Source organism: Microcaecilia unicolor, chromosome 3 (assembly GCF_901765095.1).
Source record: "Microcaecilia unicolor chromosome 3, aMicUni1.1, whole genome shotgun sequence".
NCBI lineage: Eukaryota > Metazoa > Chordata > Amphibia > Gymnophiona > Siphonopidae > Microcaecilia > Microcaecilia unicolor.
Genome location: NC_044033.1, coordinates 527,981,822 through 528,000,250, shown reverse-complemented (window position 1 = coordinate 528,000,250; position 18,429 = coordinate 527,981,822). Strand labels below are relative to the sequence as shown.

At 45.6% G+C, this 18,429-nt stretch overlaps 1 protein-coding gene and 1 long non-coding RNA gene across 2 annotated transcripts in view; both read left to right on the top strand.

The window, feature by feature from the left end:
- Positions 1–3,462, top strand: part of AK9 (adenylate kinase 9) — a 327,370-nt gene extending 323,908 nt beyond the window's left edge. The window contains exon 38 of the mRNA XM_030199196.1: positions 2,950–3,462. Coding sequence (XP_030055056.1) covers positions 2,950–3,152 — 203 coding nt within the window. The 3' untranslated portion in view covers positions 3,153–3,462. The remainder of the gene's footprint in view (positions 1–2,949) is intronic.
- A 558-nt stretch (positions 3,463–4,020) lies between these two features.
- LOC115465266 lies at positions 4,021–16,906 on the top strand. The gene is made up of 3 exons (XR_003941376.1): positions 4,021–4,030; positions 14,327–14,332; positions 16,810–16,906. It is a non-coding gene; the product is annotated as an uncharacterized LOC115465266 (long non-coding RNA).
- Positions 16,907–18,429: the final 1,523 nt, after the last annotated feature.

Sequence of the window (18,429 nt, the reverse complement as noted above, 5' to 3'; positions counted from 1 at the left end):
GTGTACATGTTTCTTTGTGGTGAGTATGATTGGCAGAGTTCTGGTGTTCTTATGGTCTATGTTGCTATGGCTGAAAGGTATCTAAATTTCAAGTCTTGCTATACATATATTTCCTCTGCATTTCAGAGAGGGACCGTAGCGCTGTGGCGTTCGGTCAGTTGAAGCACATGTTTCATGTTTTTTGTTTCTGAGTACAGGGTTCTTTGACCTTTCGGGGTTGTAATTGTTTATTGGTTTCATTTGTTTTCTGCTTTGTTAAGGATTTACTGGCTGCTTGGGGGTTGGCTGCTAGCTTATACTGGTTTAAGTTTTAGTGTTCTCAGTCTCCCTCTGCTGATAGGCGTGCATAACCCAAGCGTCTTGACCGGTCTGGAGGGTCTAGAGGAAAGAAAATTAGCAGGTAAGACCTAATTTCACCTTCACTCAACGTGTAATTAAACTCTGGAATTCGTTGCCAGAGAATGTGGTAAAGGTGGTTAGCTTAGCGGAGTTTAAAAAGGTTTGTACGGCTTCCTAAAGGAAAAGTCCATAGACCATTATTAAATGGACTTGGGGAAAATCCAGTATTTCTGGGATAAGCAGTATAAAATGTTTTGTACTTTTTTGGGATCTTGCCAGGTATTTATGACCTGGATTGACCACTGTTGGAAACAGGATGCTGGGCTTGATGGACCTTTAGTCTGTCCCAATATGGCAATACTTACGTACTTATGTATAAAGAACACATGTCCACAGTTACCGTTAAAGGACAAATATCTTTCAAGTCTGCCTCAGCCATTTTTTGCAAAAAGGGAATTGTATCTCTGATGTAAGAGGAACTCTTTTGAACCTCTGGTTTCAAAACTTCATCAGCAAAAGTTGACTGTTTGGCTGATAATATCGGTCTACCCAGATCTTTGTTAAGTCCTGTCTGGTGGGTGTCAAAATATTTAATCACTGGTACAGTGTTCTGGTTTTGTAAAGTGCTACCCCACAGGAGTGACATCTTTATTAGTACTGGCATTTTTCATATGGTGTCTATGTAAATTAAATCTCTTCTTTAGCATCTGACTTGTTTCTCCAATGTAGCAGCCTTCGTTGCATTTTTTACACTGAATGATATTTTCACAATATTCTATATTAGTTCTGTTCTAACAATATTTTTATTTTTATATAATATCTCGTTCCAACCATTGATTTCATGTGCACTTTGATGATCTACATTGTATTCAGAAGGAGTACTGAGTGGCTTGTTGTGTTGAAAAACTAAACCCTGTGTTCCAGGGGTTGGTAAACATACTGCAGAAAAATTACCCTGCAATAAGCTTGGTATCAACTAGTGTACATTACTGTTAGTATTAAATTACCTAAAGTTTACACTAGTGTTACTGCATTCTGGTAATTTTTGTGACAGGCATTTTTTTCTCCCAACGTCACCTTTTCTGTCAGTGCCTGAGCCAATCAGCTCTCAGGCACTGACAGGAAACATAGCGCAGAGTACTGAGCAGTTAATACCACAATTTGAACGCAGCATTCATTTGTATGCTTATTACTCTGTAATGCAGAAAAATCACAGCAACATGCTCAATCACGGTAGAGCATTGGGCCCTAAGAGTGGCATATAAATGCTTTGAAATAAATAAAACATTAAGAGGCCTTTTTACTAAAGGGAGGTAGGTAGGCAGCAGCAAAACAGCATACTGTGAGCATGCTGAGGCATCCTGCAGTCAGGGGCACAGCCAGACTTCGGCAGGAGGAGGGGGGTTCAGGGCCCGAGGTGAGGGGGCACATTTTAGCCCCCCCTGCGCCATTGCTGACCCCCCCTGCCATTGCCAACCCCCGCCGTTGCCGACCCCCGCTGCTGCCCCCAACAACAACAACAACTTTGACCCCCCCCCCCTGCCGCCACCCCTCTCGACCCTCCCTCCTGCCGCCAACCCTTCCCTCCGTTGCCCACCTTTGCTGGCGGGGGACCCCAACCCCCGCCAGCCGAGGTCCTCTTCTTCCCGTGAAATGGCTTCGTTCAGTTTCTGAGTGATGTCCTGCACATTGTACGTGCAGGACGTCACTCAGAAACTGAACGAAGCCATTTCGTGGGAAGAAGAGGACCTCGGCTGGCGGGGATTGGGGTCCCCCGCCAGCAAAGGTAGACGGCGGGTTGGCGGCGGGAGGGGGGTTCGAGGGGGCGGTGGCAGGGGGTCCAGGGCCAAATCTACGGGGGCCCAGGCCCCGCATACCTATGCCCGTGCCTGCAGTATTGCTATGATCAGTGTGCGCCAATCCCCATGCTAGAAAATAGAATTATTTTCTAGCATGAGGGGCAGGGAGTAAGCGTGCCCTGCAATATTCGGGCAGCACATGGCCATCACCGCATACTGCCCAATTACCACAGGATTAGTGCGAAAGCCCAAACCACCAACTACATAGTAACATAGTAGATGACGGCAGAAAAAGACCTGCACGGTCCATCCAGTCTGGCCAGCAAGATAAACTCACATGTGCCATTTTTTGTGTATATTTTACCTTGATTTGTACCTGTGTTTTTCAGGGTACAGACTGTATAAGTCTGCCCAGCACTATCCCCACCTCCCAACCACTAAATAGGTAGCAGTAAGGGCTCAGGCGGGAATGGCCGTGCACCATTTGTGACCCAAGTTACAATTCTGACATTTTTCCACCGCCCTAGAAAGTGGCTGGAGCACACGGCAAAGCCACGCGCTAATCGCAGCACCAGACACTTACTTTCTAGCGTGACATCAAAACTCTGCCTAGAGAAAGTTGAGGGATTAATAAATCACCCCAAGTGCTCAGAATACAAGAGACAGCAGTTTTGCTCATCGATTCAGACAGAAGGGAAATGGACTTTTACCTGCACCTTGCTTACGGTTGTACCACAGAAAGGCGGTAAACAAGTGCATTCCCCTTAAACACCAAACAAAACTGTTATTGACGTCTTCTTGTCTCTTACAGCCTATAACCCCAGGAACAATGACTACGTGCGGAAGAAGTACAAGAAGCAGCTGGAGCAGTTCGTGGAACACTGCGAGCTCATTCCATACCTGGGTGACAAAATGACTCGGAAGTACAGAGAGCCTCAAAACAGACCCATAGACTTTGATCACAAGCTAAAAACCTTCATCTCGCTAGAAAATATGGTCCCAAAGTCTTTGTAATCTCTTTCCGTGTTAGCACATTTCTGCAGTTTAGCATTCTGTTATTTTAATTTTTTTGCAGTTGTTAAGAAATCTTATTTCCTTTTGCATTAATCTAAACCAATATCAGAGCTGCCAAGTTATCCAGATCCAAGAGGGAGATTTGGGGGCAGTGATAAGATCTGTGGCATTCATTTCAGCGAGTAGAATTAGGGACTTCAAATTCCACACTGCTTTGGAGGATAAGTTCAGAACCAGGAATGACTAAACAGGCTCCCCTCTGGAGCTGGGTAACTTGGCAGCCCTGTAATATACACTAAGTATTTGTAATGCAGAGATTTCTATTTTAATAAATATTGTACATCTTAATCCTTCCTATTTGCTTCAAACATTAAGATTTCCTGGTCGATATTCAGCGGGCGGCGGGCAGTGTTTTGCTGCCCTCTGCTGGCATTATTCCCAGATATCAGCATTGAAGATCCATTTTTTGTTTTGCTTTGGGTACATAGCTGGCTAAGTCAATATTCAGCTCGTAACCACATAAGCCAAACCGCTTAAAGATAACATGGCCCAATTTAAGCGGTTTACTAATGAATGGGTTACAGGCTGAATATCAGCACTTAACTGGTCTCCACCCCTGAAACGCCTACAAGTTAGCCGCTTCTGAGTTCATTGCTAACTGGTCATTTTCAGCAGATAACTGCAAACAAGTGATTTAATGGGTCGGCGGCCAGTGAAATCATTTTGAATATCAAGCAGTTGTTTTACTACTACTATTTAGCTGCACAAACATAGAAGAAAGACAGTCTCTGCTCAAAGAGCTTACAATCTAATAGACAAAAAATAAATAAAGTAAGCAAATCAAATCAATTAATGTGAACGGGAAGGAAGAGAGGAGGGTAGGTGGAGGCGAGTGGTTACGAGTCAAAAGCAATGTTAAAGAGGTGGCCAAGGATGGGGCAAGACGTAGGGGCTCAGGAAGTTTATTCCAGGCATTTTACTACTACTATTTAACATTTCTAAAGCGCTACCAGGGTTGCGTAGCGCTGTACAATTAACAAAGAAGGACAGTCCCTGCTCAAAGGAGCTTACTATCTAAAGGACAAAAAGTGCAGTCAATCAAGATTGAGGCAGTCTAGATTTTCTGGATAGAGGTACAATGGTTAGGTGCCGAAAGCGACATTGAAGAGGTGGGCATTGAGCAAGGATTTGAAGATGGGTAGGGAGGGTGCTTGGCGTATGGGCTCAGGGAGTTTATTCCAAGCATAGGGTGAGGCGAGGCATAAAAGCCACATGTGTTGATTTTGATCCTTAAAATACCAGTTCTAAACTTTCTGGCTTGTTTCTTTCCCACTGCATTTTTGTTCAGATGTTGTAGATGTGGTCAGTTGTGTAAAACTTCAGAACAACAGAGATCAGCAAGTAGGGCATTTCAGTAACCTAACCATCGTAGCACCAGCAGCTGAACAAAAGTACCCAGATTCCTACAAAACAATGGCTGAATTGTTGAAATCAGACTTAAGTGCTGAAAAGACACGTTTCAAAGGTTGTTTATATATATATATATCTGCGTTAACAATTCAGGACCTGTTATTCGAAATGATTTAACCGATCAGGAGACAGTTAAATCGCTCTGAGCAGTGTTGCTGAATATCTACTTTGATCTTTTTGGCACTCACTGGTTGCTGCCGAGGCGATCTGGGGCAGAGTCTGGGTGAACAGAGTTTTGTGGGCAGCAGTAATATTCAGTAATAGTGCCTGCATAGCTAACCAGGCAAGTAGGGTTGCCTAAATAGCAGGCCTATCTTTCCCCAGTTAGCTAGGTCAGGGGCAGACTGACCATATGGACAGCTGGGCAGTGCCTGAGGGCCCAGGAGCTGTAGGGGGTTCAGTGTCTCTCTCCCACATGATAAAGCATTTCCTCCTGATCAGCTCCAGACTCTCCTTTGCCACGGGCTGGCATCTGTTTGGAAAACCTGCATAAACAACCACAGCCACAAACCATGGCAGTACCTATCAGTGTCCTGATCTCCTCTATAATCTCCCGTGGGCGGCCCAGACAAAAGAAAACGGTCATAGAGCCAGCCGCGCAGGTGTTCTGCATACCTTTTACCTTTGACAGGTATCTGCATATCTGTAAAATTAGTATAGGCCTGGCCCTTGCACAATGGGCAAGTGACCAGTAGGTATGCAGCAGATGATATACAGATCTGGAATGACATCTGACAGACAAGCTTTCCTTTGCTTTATTCAAATACGTTGTCAGTAATGCTTATATACTGCCTAATAAACAGAAAAGCAAAGGAAGTCAATCCTGGTCTCCCTATATATGATGAACAGAAAAATTTATAGAATTAGGGAAATAAATTCTAAGGGATACCTCCTCTGGTGAAATACTTAATCCAGGAACGGTACTTATTGATATGGGAATAAGCAGTTTGTGTAGCGACTCCAACTAATACGTGTTCAAAGAAAGGTGATAAAGGAAGCAGTGCAGTGCTACAGAAAAAAAAAATGTTAGCTGACAATTCATTAAACAGCATTCAATACCAGGCATACTTTCCTACATAGGCATGGTGTCATATACAAGTATACATGAGTGGAGGAGTGGCCTAGTGGTTAGGGTGGTGGACTTTGGGCCTGGGGAACTGAGTTCGATTCCTGGCACAGGCAGCTCCTTGTGACTCTGGGCAAGTCACTTAACCCTCCATTGCCCCATGTAAGCCACATTGAGCCTGCCATGAGTGGGAAAGCACAGGGTACAAATATAACAAAAAAAAATTACCAAAATAGTGTCTTAGGACCAGAAGTAGTACTTGTATGCATAGCTATTCCAAGGGCAACGAAAAACATTCAAAATCTCCATCGGAATTAAACTGCAGCTGAAACTCCGACAGAGTGCATTGAAATAACTATTTTTCAAGGAAGTAAATATATTCCACTGGCATAGCTATGTCAATTAGCAAAAGATCATGACCAAAGATTATTATTTACCCTAGCATGTCTCAAAGAACAGCAGCCCTAAATCCAGGCAACCAGCCAACAACCTTGAAGCTCGCTGTTAGCTATGGAGCAAGGACACTTGCTCCCTTTCTAACAGTTCTGCTGCATGTGGAGATGACTGCACAATTTAATTAAAAGTTTAGCTAAAACAAATCTATTAAATTGTTTTTGATGTAGGGGATCGAGGAGTTGAGCAAAGATATTGCAGCAGGTAACCACTATGTATAGTTAAGTCAGGAGGGACTATTTAAAATGAAATGTTAGCACAAAAAGTAAGGACTAGTTCATATGGATAGCTCTTAAGCTTTGAGCAGTTGTTTTTTTTGTTTGTTTTTAAAAGATTGAGTACTCAAATTCTGCTTAGGGAATATTCAGCATATTCCCACAAAAACTGATTTACAATTCATTGTTTTGTTTTTTTCTGTGAAAATTTAGACCTATGCTAGCAAAATATTCTCTAGCAAGGCAGACATAAATGCAATGTTTGTGAAATAAGAGACAGACAGGGTGGATTAAAGGTGATCAGTCTTCATCCACCCGACACACACAAAAACACTGACATTGAAAGAAACTCAGTAAAGAACCTGGAGAGATTTTTTTATTGTTTTAACACAGAGAGTCAGCTGCTGCATATAATGGACAATTTGTTGGTATTTGGAATAACTCCTACTCTTTAATAGCTTAAGCATTGTTCTTCACAACTGTACTGTTGAGCAGAGTGACCATATCTGCTTTGTTCCGGACCACGCCTAGTTACAGAGAACGGCGTGGGTCAGGGAACGATTGCTAGACAAGGGAATTATTACGCCGGACATGCCTATGAAAGATCTGTGGATTTCTTCGACAGGTGGCAGCATAATGACCTAGGCGATGACAACGCCAGCACATAATATGTGAGCGCTGGTCTGGGCTAGCAACTTCTGGTTGCTGCAAGACATTGGGAGCCTGGTCTATTTTGCCAAGGGCAGTCATAGTGTCAATTTGTGACTGACTTGGATAAGCATTGCCTGAAGGGATAGGGAGTGACAGGGGGTTCACTGATTTAGAGGGCTGTTTGAAGGTTACAGAGTTTGGCACTGAAGGGTGAGTCTGGAGCAGGGAGCCTGGTCCAGAGATAGAAGGGAGAGCAGTAGTAAGGATACCTTGCAGGAGTACAGGTTGAAGAATTACAGGAGTAGCAGCCCCTGGAACAATGGGTTGCAGACTGGAGGGAACAGATGACAGTATATAAGTGGGTTTGGCAAAAATAATGGGCTGGGAAATTTCTGAAGATCTGTCAAGAGTGATGGGATGTGATTGAGGAGTAGGGAGGGGATTTATGGGGTTCAGGAGATTAGGTGGCAAAGATATATAACCCACGACAACGCCACAGGTTAAAGGTGCATTGGAGAACTCCGAATCATATGGAGACGGAGCCCCCTCACATAGAGATGGAGCTGTAGGTGCGGCTGCATCCACAGAAGGATGTGCCGGGTTTCGAAAAGTGTGCAGAGATGTGGGATTACCTTCCTGTGCCCCAATAAGGATAAGAACAGTTTGTAAAGGCGTGGCCATGGTCAGAAAAGTAGATGGCACAAAGGGTAGTACAAATGGTGTTATGTAAGTATGTGCTTAACTTTATGACAGTGTGAAAGGGGTTTAATAGACTAACAGTAAATGAAAATGCAACAAGGCTGGCACTATGGCTAAATCTGCATTAGAAATTGATGCAAACAAAAATGAAGTGAATTTTATACTTACCTGTCTTCAGAACTTTACAGCGTGCAGGGATACTTCACAAAAGGGAAGGAAACCTGTGAAGATGTCTAAGTAAAAAGAAAGGGTTGCCTATGGCAATTTCATAAAGGTACAATTTTAGCTGAACCGGACAAAAACAAAAAACTTCAAGATGTGCACAGACAAAAAGTTCAATATGTATATGTAAGAGTCAAGGTACTTAGCAGACCCTGTGGTCCAAACCTGAGTTATTAATTAATGCATCCATTAACTATAACCTCTCGCAGCAGGAGCCATTACAGGACACTGAAGACGCGGTCGCCAAAAAATACCTGTATCATAAAAACCCCTCGGTCCACCTTGAACTGGAAACAACCCTCGGTCAATGGACCGGAAATATCCTCGGTCGACTCTAGACCGTAAAAAGAACCCTCGGTCAACTTTAGACCGGACAAACCCTAGGTTAGCGATAGACAGGACATACCCTCGGTCAGCTGTGGACCGGACACACCCTCGGTCAGCTGTGGACTGGACACACCCTCAGTCAGCTCTCGACCGGAAAAAGAAAACCCTTGCAGTTTAATCACTTCAAAACCCCTAAAAAACGTAATTGTCAGCGAAAATTATAGTACCTGAATGAGGGCAAACCCAAAAAACCACTTGTTGGTATTCACAAAGGGGCAGAGTGTCGCAACAATTCTGTGTAAAAAAAAAAAGAGGAACCCTAAGAGAAACTCACAGCTTTGTACAAGGACAGTAAGTTCCCCAAACTAATAGGTAAAAAAGACATAAATTATTGGAGGTGGGAACCAGTCTCAAAAAAAAAAAATCTTCCTGTACAATGTCTAGACCACTAAAAAATACCTTGGTAGAGGTTAGAAAGGCACTTCATACTCCCTTTATTATGATTGGGGAAAGAGCAGCAGCCAACACAGACTGTAGTAAGTCTGGAACCTCTACAAAGGGTGGGGCAGTCTCCAGTAATTGGAAACCGGCTAATGCGTGACCCAGTTGAAGGTGGTAATTGGGGAAGCAGCCGGGGGGGAAGACTGCTTGTGTATCAGAAATTGCTGCCGAAGGAGGCAGTTGGAAAATTTAGAGACAGAGAAGCATAAATCTCATGCGCGTGAAGTGGGAGATCCACTAGCATCAGTCCGCACTGGGAGAAAAGGCTGATAAGACAGTTGTACCAGTCCCGGGAGATGGGACTGGAGTTTAAAGGTGTGAAAATATAAAGCAGCAGTGAGTTAGTTAGGTACAGTTGACAGAAGACAGGCAGCAAAAGGTTAAAAAGAATACACGTGTAATGACTGTTTTGGCTTATACCACTTCAGCATGGGACATGAAGGGAAAAAAACGAAAGAAAATTTACTTTTTTTGTGTTTCTTTTAAAAAACAGAAAAACTGGAAAGCAAAATTACTTTTAAAATTCAGTATGTCCAGTGAACTGCAGCCGTGCTCTGTGCAGGGCTGAATAGATAAGCCAGCTAAGCTTGGCATGTCTCCCAGTTTGGCACGACCTTGAGTTATAGTGCTCGTTAGGGAGAATATAAAATGAAAGAAAAAAATAAATGCAGTTCCGTGGCCAAGGTGAATCAAATTAAAAAGTATAAGAGAAATATTTTAAAGAAAGTTATAGTCCGGTGCCCAATGTTAAGTAAAGGTGCTTAACTATTAATTAAAAGTTAGGGAGGCAGATCCTAATCCCGGAGGGAATAACCATCCTCTGGCTACCAAAAATGTTTAATTTATTAGGTCTGCCACCTCTGTTCGGGCAGCGGAAGCCATGGGCTCTCTGTACTATCCTGGGAAGAACTGCATATCCCCTCTAGATACTTAATCACCCCAACCTGGTATCTGCTCATGACAGGGTTACACAGTCAAGGCAGTATAAACCTATGTAATTAGAAAGGAACCCATTATTTAGTAGATAAAGAAATATAGTTTATTAGCATTGAGATCTTACCCAAAGACAGTACAAGAGGTTCAGGCATCCACATGGTAGTACAGCACTTCACGACTGATGACAAGTGCCTTCAAAGGTTGCTGGCTTCACTCTTCTTCTCCCTAAAACACTGCTTAGGTAGCAGACCTTTTATACATGTTTGGTCCCATAGATTCCTATGAACATTTCACTTTCGTCATAATTGGCACATATATCCAATTATGCCCAAGTTCCAACTTTTCTTATCTTTCATCCAATTAGGACCGAGTTTCAACCTTAGCAAGTTTGCTTATCTCTTATCCAATTATGACCAAGTCTCAGCCTTAGTAAGTTTTCTTATCTCCAAGCTTCACTCATCCTTAAATTTAACTTTTCTGCACCTGGCCCAATTATTTGTTATAGTTTCTCAGCATGCCTATGTCCAGCTATACACAACCCTTGCCAATCTTGTAACTCTGCCAAGGTTAAACAGGCTATCACATTTCTTCAGTGAAATATCAGGACTGAGAGATGCTATGATTTTACAGGCCTAGTTTGCTTTAGGAAGCCTGAACCTGTTTTTCACTGCATTCAATTTGTGACAATTATTTACACTGCTCAGCCTGATTAACCCCCTCTTCCATCCAATCCTCCTCCTGCTTCTCGACCCCACCCCTCCCTATTACAGGTGGGCAGCATGATATACTAATTGCGGGTCCAGGGGAACTGGGCTCCTTCATTCTCCCTCCCTCTTGTGGTCAGAGACGGTATATGGCCAGCTTGCCTATCCCCTGGGCTATCACTGCTGGGACTGGAAATGCATTATGGGAGATGTAGTTTAGGGTTTTGCTGCTTCATTCTATACATCTGGGATGTAGCCTTGTCGCAGTGTGTAACAGAGAGTTTGTGTGTGTGTGTGTGTGTAAGTGAGAGAGGGTGGGGTGTTCAGGTTCCCCCTCCCTCTCTCTTTCTCCTAGTTTTGGGGTCTCCCTCCCTCCCTCCCAGTTCTAGGGTCGTCGTCCCTCCCTTCCATTTCCAGCCTCACTCCCTTCAAATGTGTAAAATCATTTTCACACTTACCACGTCGAAAAGCAGCGTTAACGGCGTGCAGCCTCGGCCCTTCTCTGTGTTAGCGCTGATCCCGCCCTCATTGCGGAAACAGGAAATGAGGGACCAGAGCTACTACTACTATTAAACACAGAGCCGGTCTTAGCAAGTGCGGGGCCCTATGCAGACCAATTTGATGGGGCCCCACCCTAGCCCTGCCCCCACCTAACTCTGCCCCCACCCTAGCTCCAGGGCCGGCTACCCCTCCCTCTGAGTTCCCGGGCTGCTCCCTCTGAGCTCCAAGGCCCCCAGCTCCAGGGCGTCCCCCCCTAGGGCTCCCAGCTCCAAGGCCCCCCTCCCTCCCGGTCATTTTTTAACACCCCCTCCAAAATCCAGTACTAGGTATGCCGAGAATACAAAACACTCTAGGACCTATTGAGCAATTCTACCATACCATAAGCAGTCATTTCTACGAATCACACAAAGAAAAGGAAAACATCTTAAAACACTACAGTGAGCACTAGAACATCAATTCACCTATTGTAAAATGAAACCTGACAGAATAGTACAGATCGTCGATCCTGCACAGTCAATGCCAACTGAAAGCCATGTCTTTTTCACAAACACAGATACACCCTAATCCACTATAGAATAAGTAGTAATATTTAAACTTTCTATTTAGACAAAAATTAAACTGAACCCCCAAGATGCCAGACTCTGCATACAATTCAACACCACAGAAACAGAAAATGACCCCTAGTACTGTACAAAATATAAAGACAGCAGATGTAAATTTGAAAAAACTAACAAATACTAATCACCACTTTACAAATTAACAAATAGAAATAAAACAAATACAGAAAATAAAATAATACCATTTTATTGGACTAATACATTTAGGCTTCCAGAGGCCAAAATCTCCTTCCTCAGGTCAATACAGTATAGTGCTGTTACAGTATCCTATCCTGATCTGAGGAAGGGGGTTTTCTTCTCTGAAAGTTAAATCGAAATGTATTAAAATTAGTCCAATAAAAAGATTACCTTATTTACATGTTCAATTTATAAACATTTATTAACACAGCTACAATACTATATCCTAAAGCAAAAAAATAAAAAAATATATTTTATTTACAGTTTGTTGTCTCTGGTTTCTGCTTTCCTCATCTTCTTTTCACTGTCTTCCTTCCATCCAGCATCTGTCATCCAGTGTCTGCCCTCTCTGCTGTCCCCTCCATCCAATGTCTGCCCTCTCTGCTATCCCCTCCATCCAATGTCTGCCCTCTCTCCCTGCCCCTTCCATCCACATCTGCCCTCTATCTCTGCCCCTTCCATGATCCATCCACCATCTGCCCCTGTCTGCCCTCTCTCTCTCCCCCATCCATTCACTGTCTGCCCTTTCTATCCCTGCCATCCACTGTCTGCCCTTTCTCTCTGCCCCTTCAATCCACAATTTGACCTCCCTCTCCCATCCATCCAGGGTTTGCCCTCCCTCTCGCTACCCCATCCAGGATCTGCCCCTCTCTCTGCCCCTTTTTCAGTCTCCAGTTCCAGCCCCACTATCCCACCAGTCCCCCATTTCAGCCCTTTTCTGCCACCAGTCCTGAGCTTCAGCCCCCCAGCCACTTCTCCCTATCCCGTTTTCAGCCTCCAGTCCCAGTACTAGCCCCCTTATCCCACCTACCCTCCTTTTCAGCCCCCAGTTCCAGCCCCCTTCATCCACATGCCTTGTATTAGGGCCCCCTTTTCAGAACCATTCTCACACCTGACCCACGCATGCCCCATTTTCCCACCAGCCCCAGGTATGGCCCCCATTTTCCCATATGGCCACTTCTCAGACCCCAGTGCCTGCCCCCTTCTCCCATCCGAGAAGCCCCTCCCCAGTCCCCTTCTCCCATCCAAGAACCCCAGTCCCCTCCCCACCCGTCCCCTTTAACCATCCAAGAACCCCCTCCCCACCCCCTTCTCCCATCCGTGAACCCCCTCCCCACCTCGGTCCCCTTCTCCCATCCAAGAACCCCAGTCCCCTCCCCACCCGTCCCCTTCTCACATCTGAGAACTCCCTCCTCAGTCCCCTTCTCCCATCCAAGAACCCCAGTCCCCACCTCACCCGTCCCCTTTAACCATCCAAGAACCCCCTCCCCACCCCCTTCTCCCATCTGTGAACCCCCTCCCCACCTCAGCTTTAGAAATGTTAAGTAGTAGTCTCCTTCCCATTTGAGAACCCCCTCCCCACCCTTCCCCCCACCTGAGAACCCCCACCCCACACACCCTTCTCCCATCTGAGTCCCCCCCCCCAACCTACCTACTAGCTTTGTTCTCCGGTCCCCACCACCCTCACTAGCTTTAAAAAAAGAATTTGGAAGCGCCAAAGGAACAGGCAGCACCTCGTGTCTGCCCTCCCTGCTACTAAAAATGTCTTCGACGTCGTCATTGGGCCTTCTCACATTGAGTCCCGCCCACCCTCGCGGTAATTGGAAGTTACCTCAGAGAAGGGCGGGACTCAATGTGAGAAGGCCCAATGACGACGTCAAAGACATTTTTAGTAGCAGGGAGGGCAGACACGAGGCGCTGCCTGTCCCTCTGGCGCTTCCACAGTCTTTTTTTAAAGGTAGGACAGGGTGGGAGCAGCAGGTGCAGGGCACCCCCCACCCGCTGACAGCCGGGGCGGACCGCCCCCACCACTCCGCCGTCGCGCGCCATCCGAGGGAGGGAGGGAGGACTGGAACTCGGGTGGTCGGGGCGGGGCGACCTTAGGCGCGCCGCGTGGGGCCCCCCTGAGCGCGGGGCCCTATGCGGCCGCCTCGCCTTAAGACCGGCCCTGATTAAACATTTCTATAGTGCTACTAGACTTACGCAGCACTGTACAAATTAACATGAAAAGACAGTCCCTGCTCAACAGAGCTTACAATCTAAATTGGACAGACGAACAGACAGCTAGGGGTGGGGAAATTGCAGTGGTAGGGGTGATAAGTGAGGGTGTTGAGTAAGAGTCATGGTTAGGAGTGGAAAGCAGTAGCAAAGAGGTGGGCTTTAAGCCTAGACTTGAAGACAGCCAGAGACTGAGCCTGACGTACCGGCTCAGGGAGTCTATTCCAGGCATAGGGAGCAGCGAGATAGAAGGAACGGAGCCGGGAGTTAGCAGTGGGGGAGAAGGGGGACGACAGGAGAGATTTACCCATCGAATGGAGTTCACGGGGAGGAGTGTAGGGAGAGATGAGAGCGGAAAGGTACTGAGGAGCTGCGGTGATTTAACCAGAGCTGACATTGTGATGTCATAATGCCTCAGTCCACCAATGCCTAAGAGCCAACCTCATCAGTGATGTCACAATGGCTTGACTGTCCTATACTTGGCTCATACTACTACTACTACTATTAAACATTTCTATAGCGCTACTAGACTTACGCAGCGCTGTACAAATTAACATGAAAAGACAGTCCCTGCTCAACAGAGCTTACAATCTAAATTGGACAGACGAACAGACAGCTAGGGGTGGGGAAATTGCAGTGGTAGGTGTGATAAGTGAGGATGTTGAGTAAGAGAGTCATGGTTAGGAGTCGAAAGCAGTAGCAAAGAGGTGGGCTTTAAGCCTAGACTAACAGAAAGAGAAGGGCCGAGCCTGCACGCCTGTGGGCGGCAACCTGGGGGTGCGTGGCGTTGCGGCGAGGGCAGCAGGGGCGGGGCCTCATGCTGCTGTCGTTCGACCTGGGGGGGGCGGTGCGTTGCGGCGAGGGCGGCAGGGGCGGGGCCTCGTGCTGTTGACGTACCTGGAACTACGTGACGTCAGTCTAGTAGCTGGAGCCAGAGAGCAGGAATGCCTCAGCCATGCAGTCAGCTTCAGAACGTTGGAGGTGGGTTTTATTATATAGGATGATAGACCTGGGATTTAGTTGGCCTAAATTATATTCAGAACAGCTTAATTTCATGCTTTATGTGTAACCTATGCTGGTCCCCAGTCTCCCCTTAACTCCACCTCCAAGTCTCTGCATAAAATTATTTGCAGAACCGGCACAAATATAAAAAAAAAAATAAAAACAGAAGACGTGATCTTATAATACCTGGTATATTATTTAATACTTAGCACTTTGGTGGCAAACAGCAAAGTCCTGCAAGTCCTCGCTTCAATAATTCCACGCAGCTGCACTTGTTCTGTGCCTGGGCTGACACAGCAAGGCTCACCCAAAGAGGTTGAAGAAAGAATAGGAGATGGTACGCGACATGTCAAGGCTGAAGCCAGTTCCCCCCAGCAGCCACCATATTGGTACACTCACAACAAAGCAAGGAAGCTATCAGCTGCTGTATCTACATTGCTGTTCATTGTTATTTTATCTCAGTTATTTTTATTACATTTGTACCCCGCGCTTTCCCACTCATGGCAATCTCAATGCTGCTTACATGGGGCAATGGAGGGTTAAGTGACTTGCCCAGAGTCACAAGGAGCTGCCTGTGCCTGAAGTGGGAATCGAACTCAGTTCCTCAGGACCAAAGTCCACCACCCTAACCACTAGGCTACTCCTCCACATGCCGGCTTGTACAGCATACAGATGTACACAGAGGAATTATCACAACGGAATAATCTTTCATCAGTTAGAGTAGTAGTTTGTTGTGCCAGAGCTGGTGGTTGGGAGGCGGGGTTGGTGGTTGGGAGGCGGGGATAGGGCTGGCCAGACTTATACGGTCTGTGCACTGAAGAGAACAGTACAAATAAAAAAGTAGCACATATGAATTTATCTTCTTGGGCAGACTGGATGGACCGTGCAGGTCTTTTTCTGCTGTCATCTACTATGTTACTATGTAATTGTTGTGTCATGGAGGGGCTGGGTATAATGACACCATAGCATTCTAGCAGGCATGGTATTGGTGCTGAGATTTTTTCATCTAGTAAAGGGCCACCAAAACAGACATGTTATGAGAATCAGGTGCTCAACATTCCAAGTTTTTATTTTTAAGTACAAAGCTTTTTTTTTTTTTTTTACCTGGGAGCATTTAAAATCTTTTTTACTGTGTGTAGATCAAAAGAGAAAGATTGTATGTGGGAGCTTGCTCCTTTTGTTTTGTGGAATGCAGTGGTATATTATAAAATTACACTTGATTTTTATTACTACTACTATTTAAAATACAGGTAATTGAATAATGAGGGATGAGCTACTTTCATGCAGAAGAGCTGTTTGGATCTAAATGGCATTTTTTTAAAATCTTTGTCTTCTGTCTCTGTGTTAGTATATTGATGAGTCCTGGGAATAGTGATGGCTAAGGGAAAGCAGCAGTAGAAGAGTTGGAGTTGAATGACATTTATAGTTTGCAGATGGTGATGCATAGCTTGATGAGATGTCCTTGTTGTCAGAACAGAGTAAATCATTTCTTAACTATTTCAGTGGGTGGAAACAGTTGGGTGGGCATATAGGGAGGGAGGGAGAGAGAGAGGGGAAGGGAAAGGGTTCTTGGGGTATGTTTCTCTGTAAAGGTTTATGTAATGCCCCATTATAATGGGGATTGCTGAACAGTGGAGCAACCCCTCCCTAGAGTCACTGGGGGGAGGGAAACTGGTTGTAAAGGGAGAGTGAGAATCCCAGCCCCAAGGGGAGTGTTTATTGGAAAATGCTGAGGGAAATCTTTGTTGTTGAATCTACTTTAAAGGGCTAAGATCTCAATTGTAGGGGCTGATACTCACACATCAACAGATAGAACTGGTCTCCAATCAAACATGACTTAAATCATGATATAAGTCAATAATTCCAATATTTATATTGTGGCATGCAGAGCCTGTCAGCTCCCCTGGACATGGAGAAAATGCAGCAGTGTTCCAAAAAGTGTCAGTTTAAACCTGCTGAATGGGGAGATAGAAACACAAGGAGCAAAGGAAAACATGGAGGCAGGAACCCTATATATGTCCCTACTGTCTGTAATACAGACCATGTTAGTGTTTGTATATGCTGGAACAAGGGGGAAAGACAGGAATCTTCAGCACTTACCTAATAAGAAGAAAGCAGGAGAAATCCCTGCACAAGCTGAGCTGTGGGAAGGGAATTCCCTCCTGGCCGGTCAGGCTAGTAATCAAGGTAGCCTGAGTGTGTAGTTTCTTTCCCCAGCAACCAGTTACCAGAGAGAGAGAGAGGGTGTAGCTGGAAAGCAAGCTCTGGTTAAAAGTAGCAATCATGCAAAGAAGAAAGGTCCATGTGAAGGAAGGGTTGGATCCACTACATGCCAGAGGAAAGAAAGGAGCCCAGTGAAGGGAAGGGCCAGTTTCCAGAGACAAGAGGAAAGAGAGGGTTTCCCTGGGAGGGAGCCACAACCCACAGCCTGCCCAAAGGAAAAGGAATTTTCCCCAGAGTTCTGTGCAGCAGGTGGAATCCAGCGAGAGGCAGAAGGCTGGTTGCACTTCTCCCCCTATAGCGTACTGTTCCTTATATTCTTGTACCCCCAAATGCATGACCCTGCATTTCTTAGCATTAAATCTTAGTTGCCAGTTATTGGACCATTCTTCTAGCTTCGCTAGATCCTTCTTTATATCATCCAGACCCTCCGGAGCGTCCACCCTATTACAGAGTTTAGTGTCATCCACAAAGAGACAAACCTTACCAGACAGTCGAGTCCTTCTACAATATCACTCATGAAGATGTTAAAAAGAGCCAGCCCATGGACTGATCCCTGAGGTACACCACTGATAACATCCTTATCCTCAGAGCAAGCTCCATTTACCACTACCCTCTGGCTCCTTCACTTGACCAGTTTTTAACCCAGCCAGTCACTTCTAGGTCCCATACTGAGAGAACTCAGTTTATTTATCAGTCACCTGTGCGGGACCATGCCAAAGGCTTTGCTAAAATCCAAGTGCACCATATCTAGCGCCCCATTTGCTTATTTCCGATCTGAAGGGTTAGGGTTACCATATGTCTGGATTTACCCGGACATGTCCAGGGAACCGGGCGGGTTTTGCCAATCTGCATGTTTGTCCGGATTTCTGGACAAACGGGCAGGCTGGTGGGCGGGCTGTCCAGAAATCTGGACAAACGGGCAGATTGCTAGCTTCCCCTCCTCTTACTTACTACTGCCCTGGTGGTCTAGTGACCTCTTCCGCCTTCGGGGCAGGAAAGATCCCCCTCTTTCCTGCCCAGAGCGCTGCCCTGCATGCTTCTTTCCTGTTGCTGATGTTGGTGCTGATTGAAAATGGCCGCAGAGAGTTGAAGTGACTTCGTGAGACTTCAACTCTCGGTGGCCATTTTGAATCGGCGCCGAGATCAGCAACAGGAAGGATGCATGCAGGGCAGACTCCGGGCAGGAAAGAGGGGGCTCTTTCCTGTCCCGAAGAGGTGACTAGACCACCAGGGCAGTAGTATGGTAAGGGGGGGGAGTGATGGGGGTGTGTGATGGGGGGAGGGGAAATGTGACAGGGGGCGGAGTGAGGGCGTGGAAGGGGGCGGGGCATGTGTCCTCATTTTTGAAAGCTAATCAAAAGATATATTAAGTTAGTCCAATAAAAAATGTATCATCTTATTTTTTTCTCTGTTTTGATTTATTTTTTTTTTAATCCTGTATCCTGAGCCTTTTAAGGCACTGCCTATATGTACCTATTTCTACTAGTCTTTTGCGTTTTGCTATTGTTTTGGGTG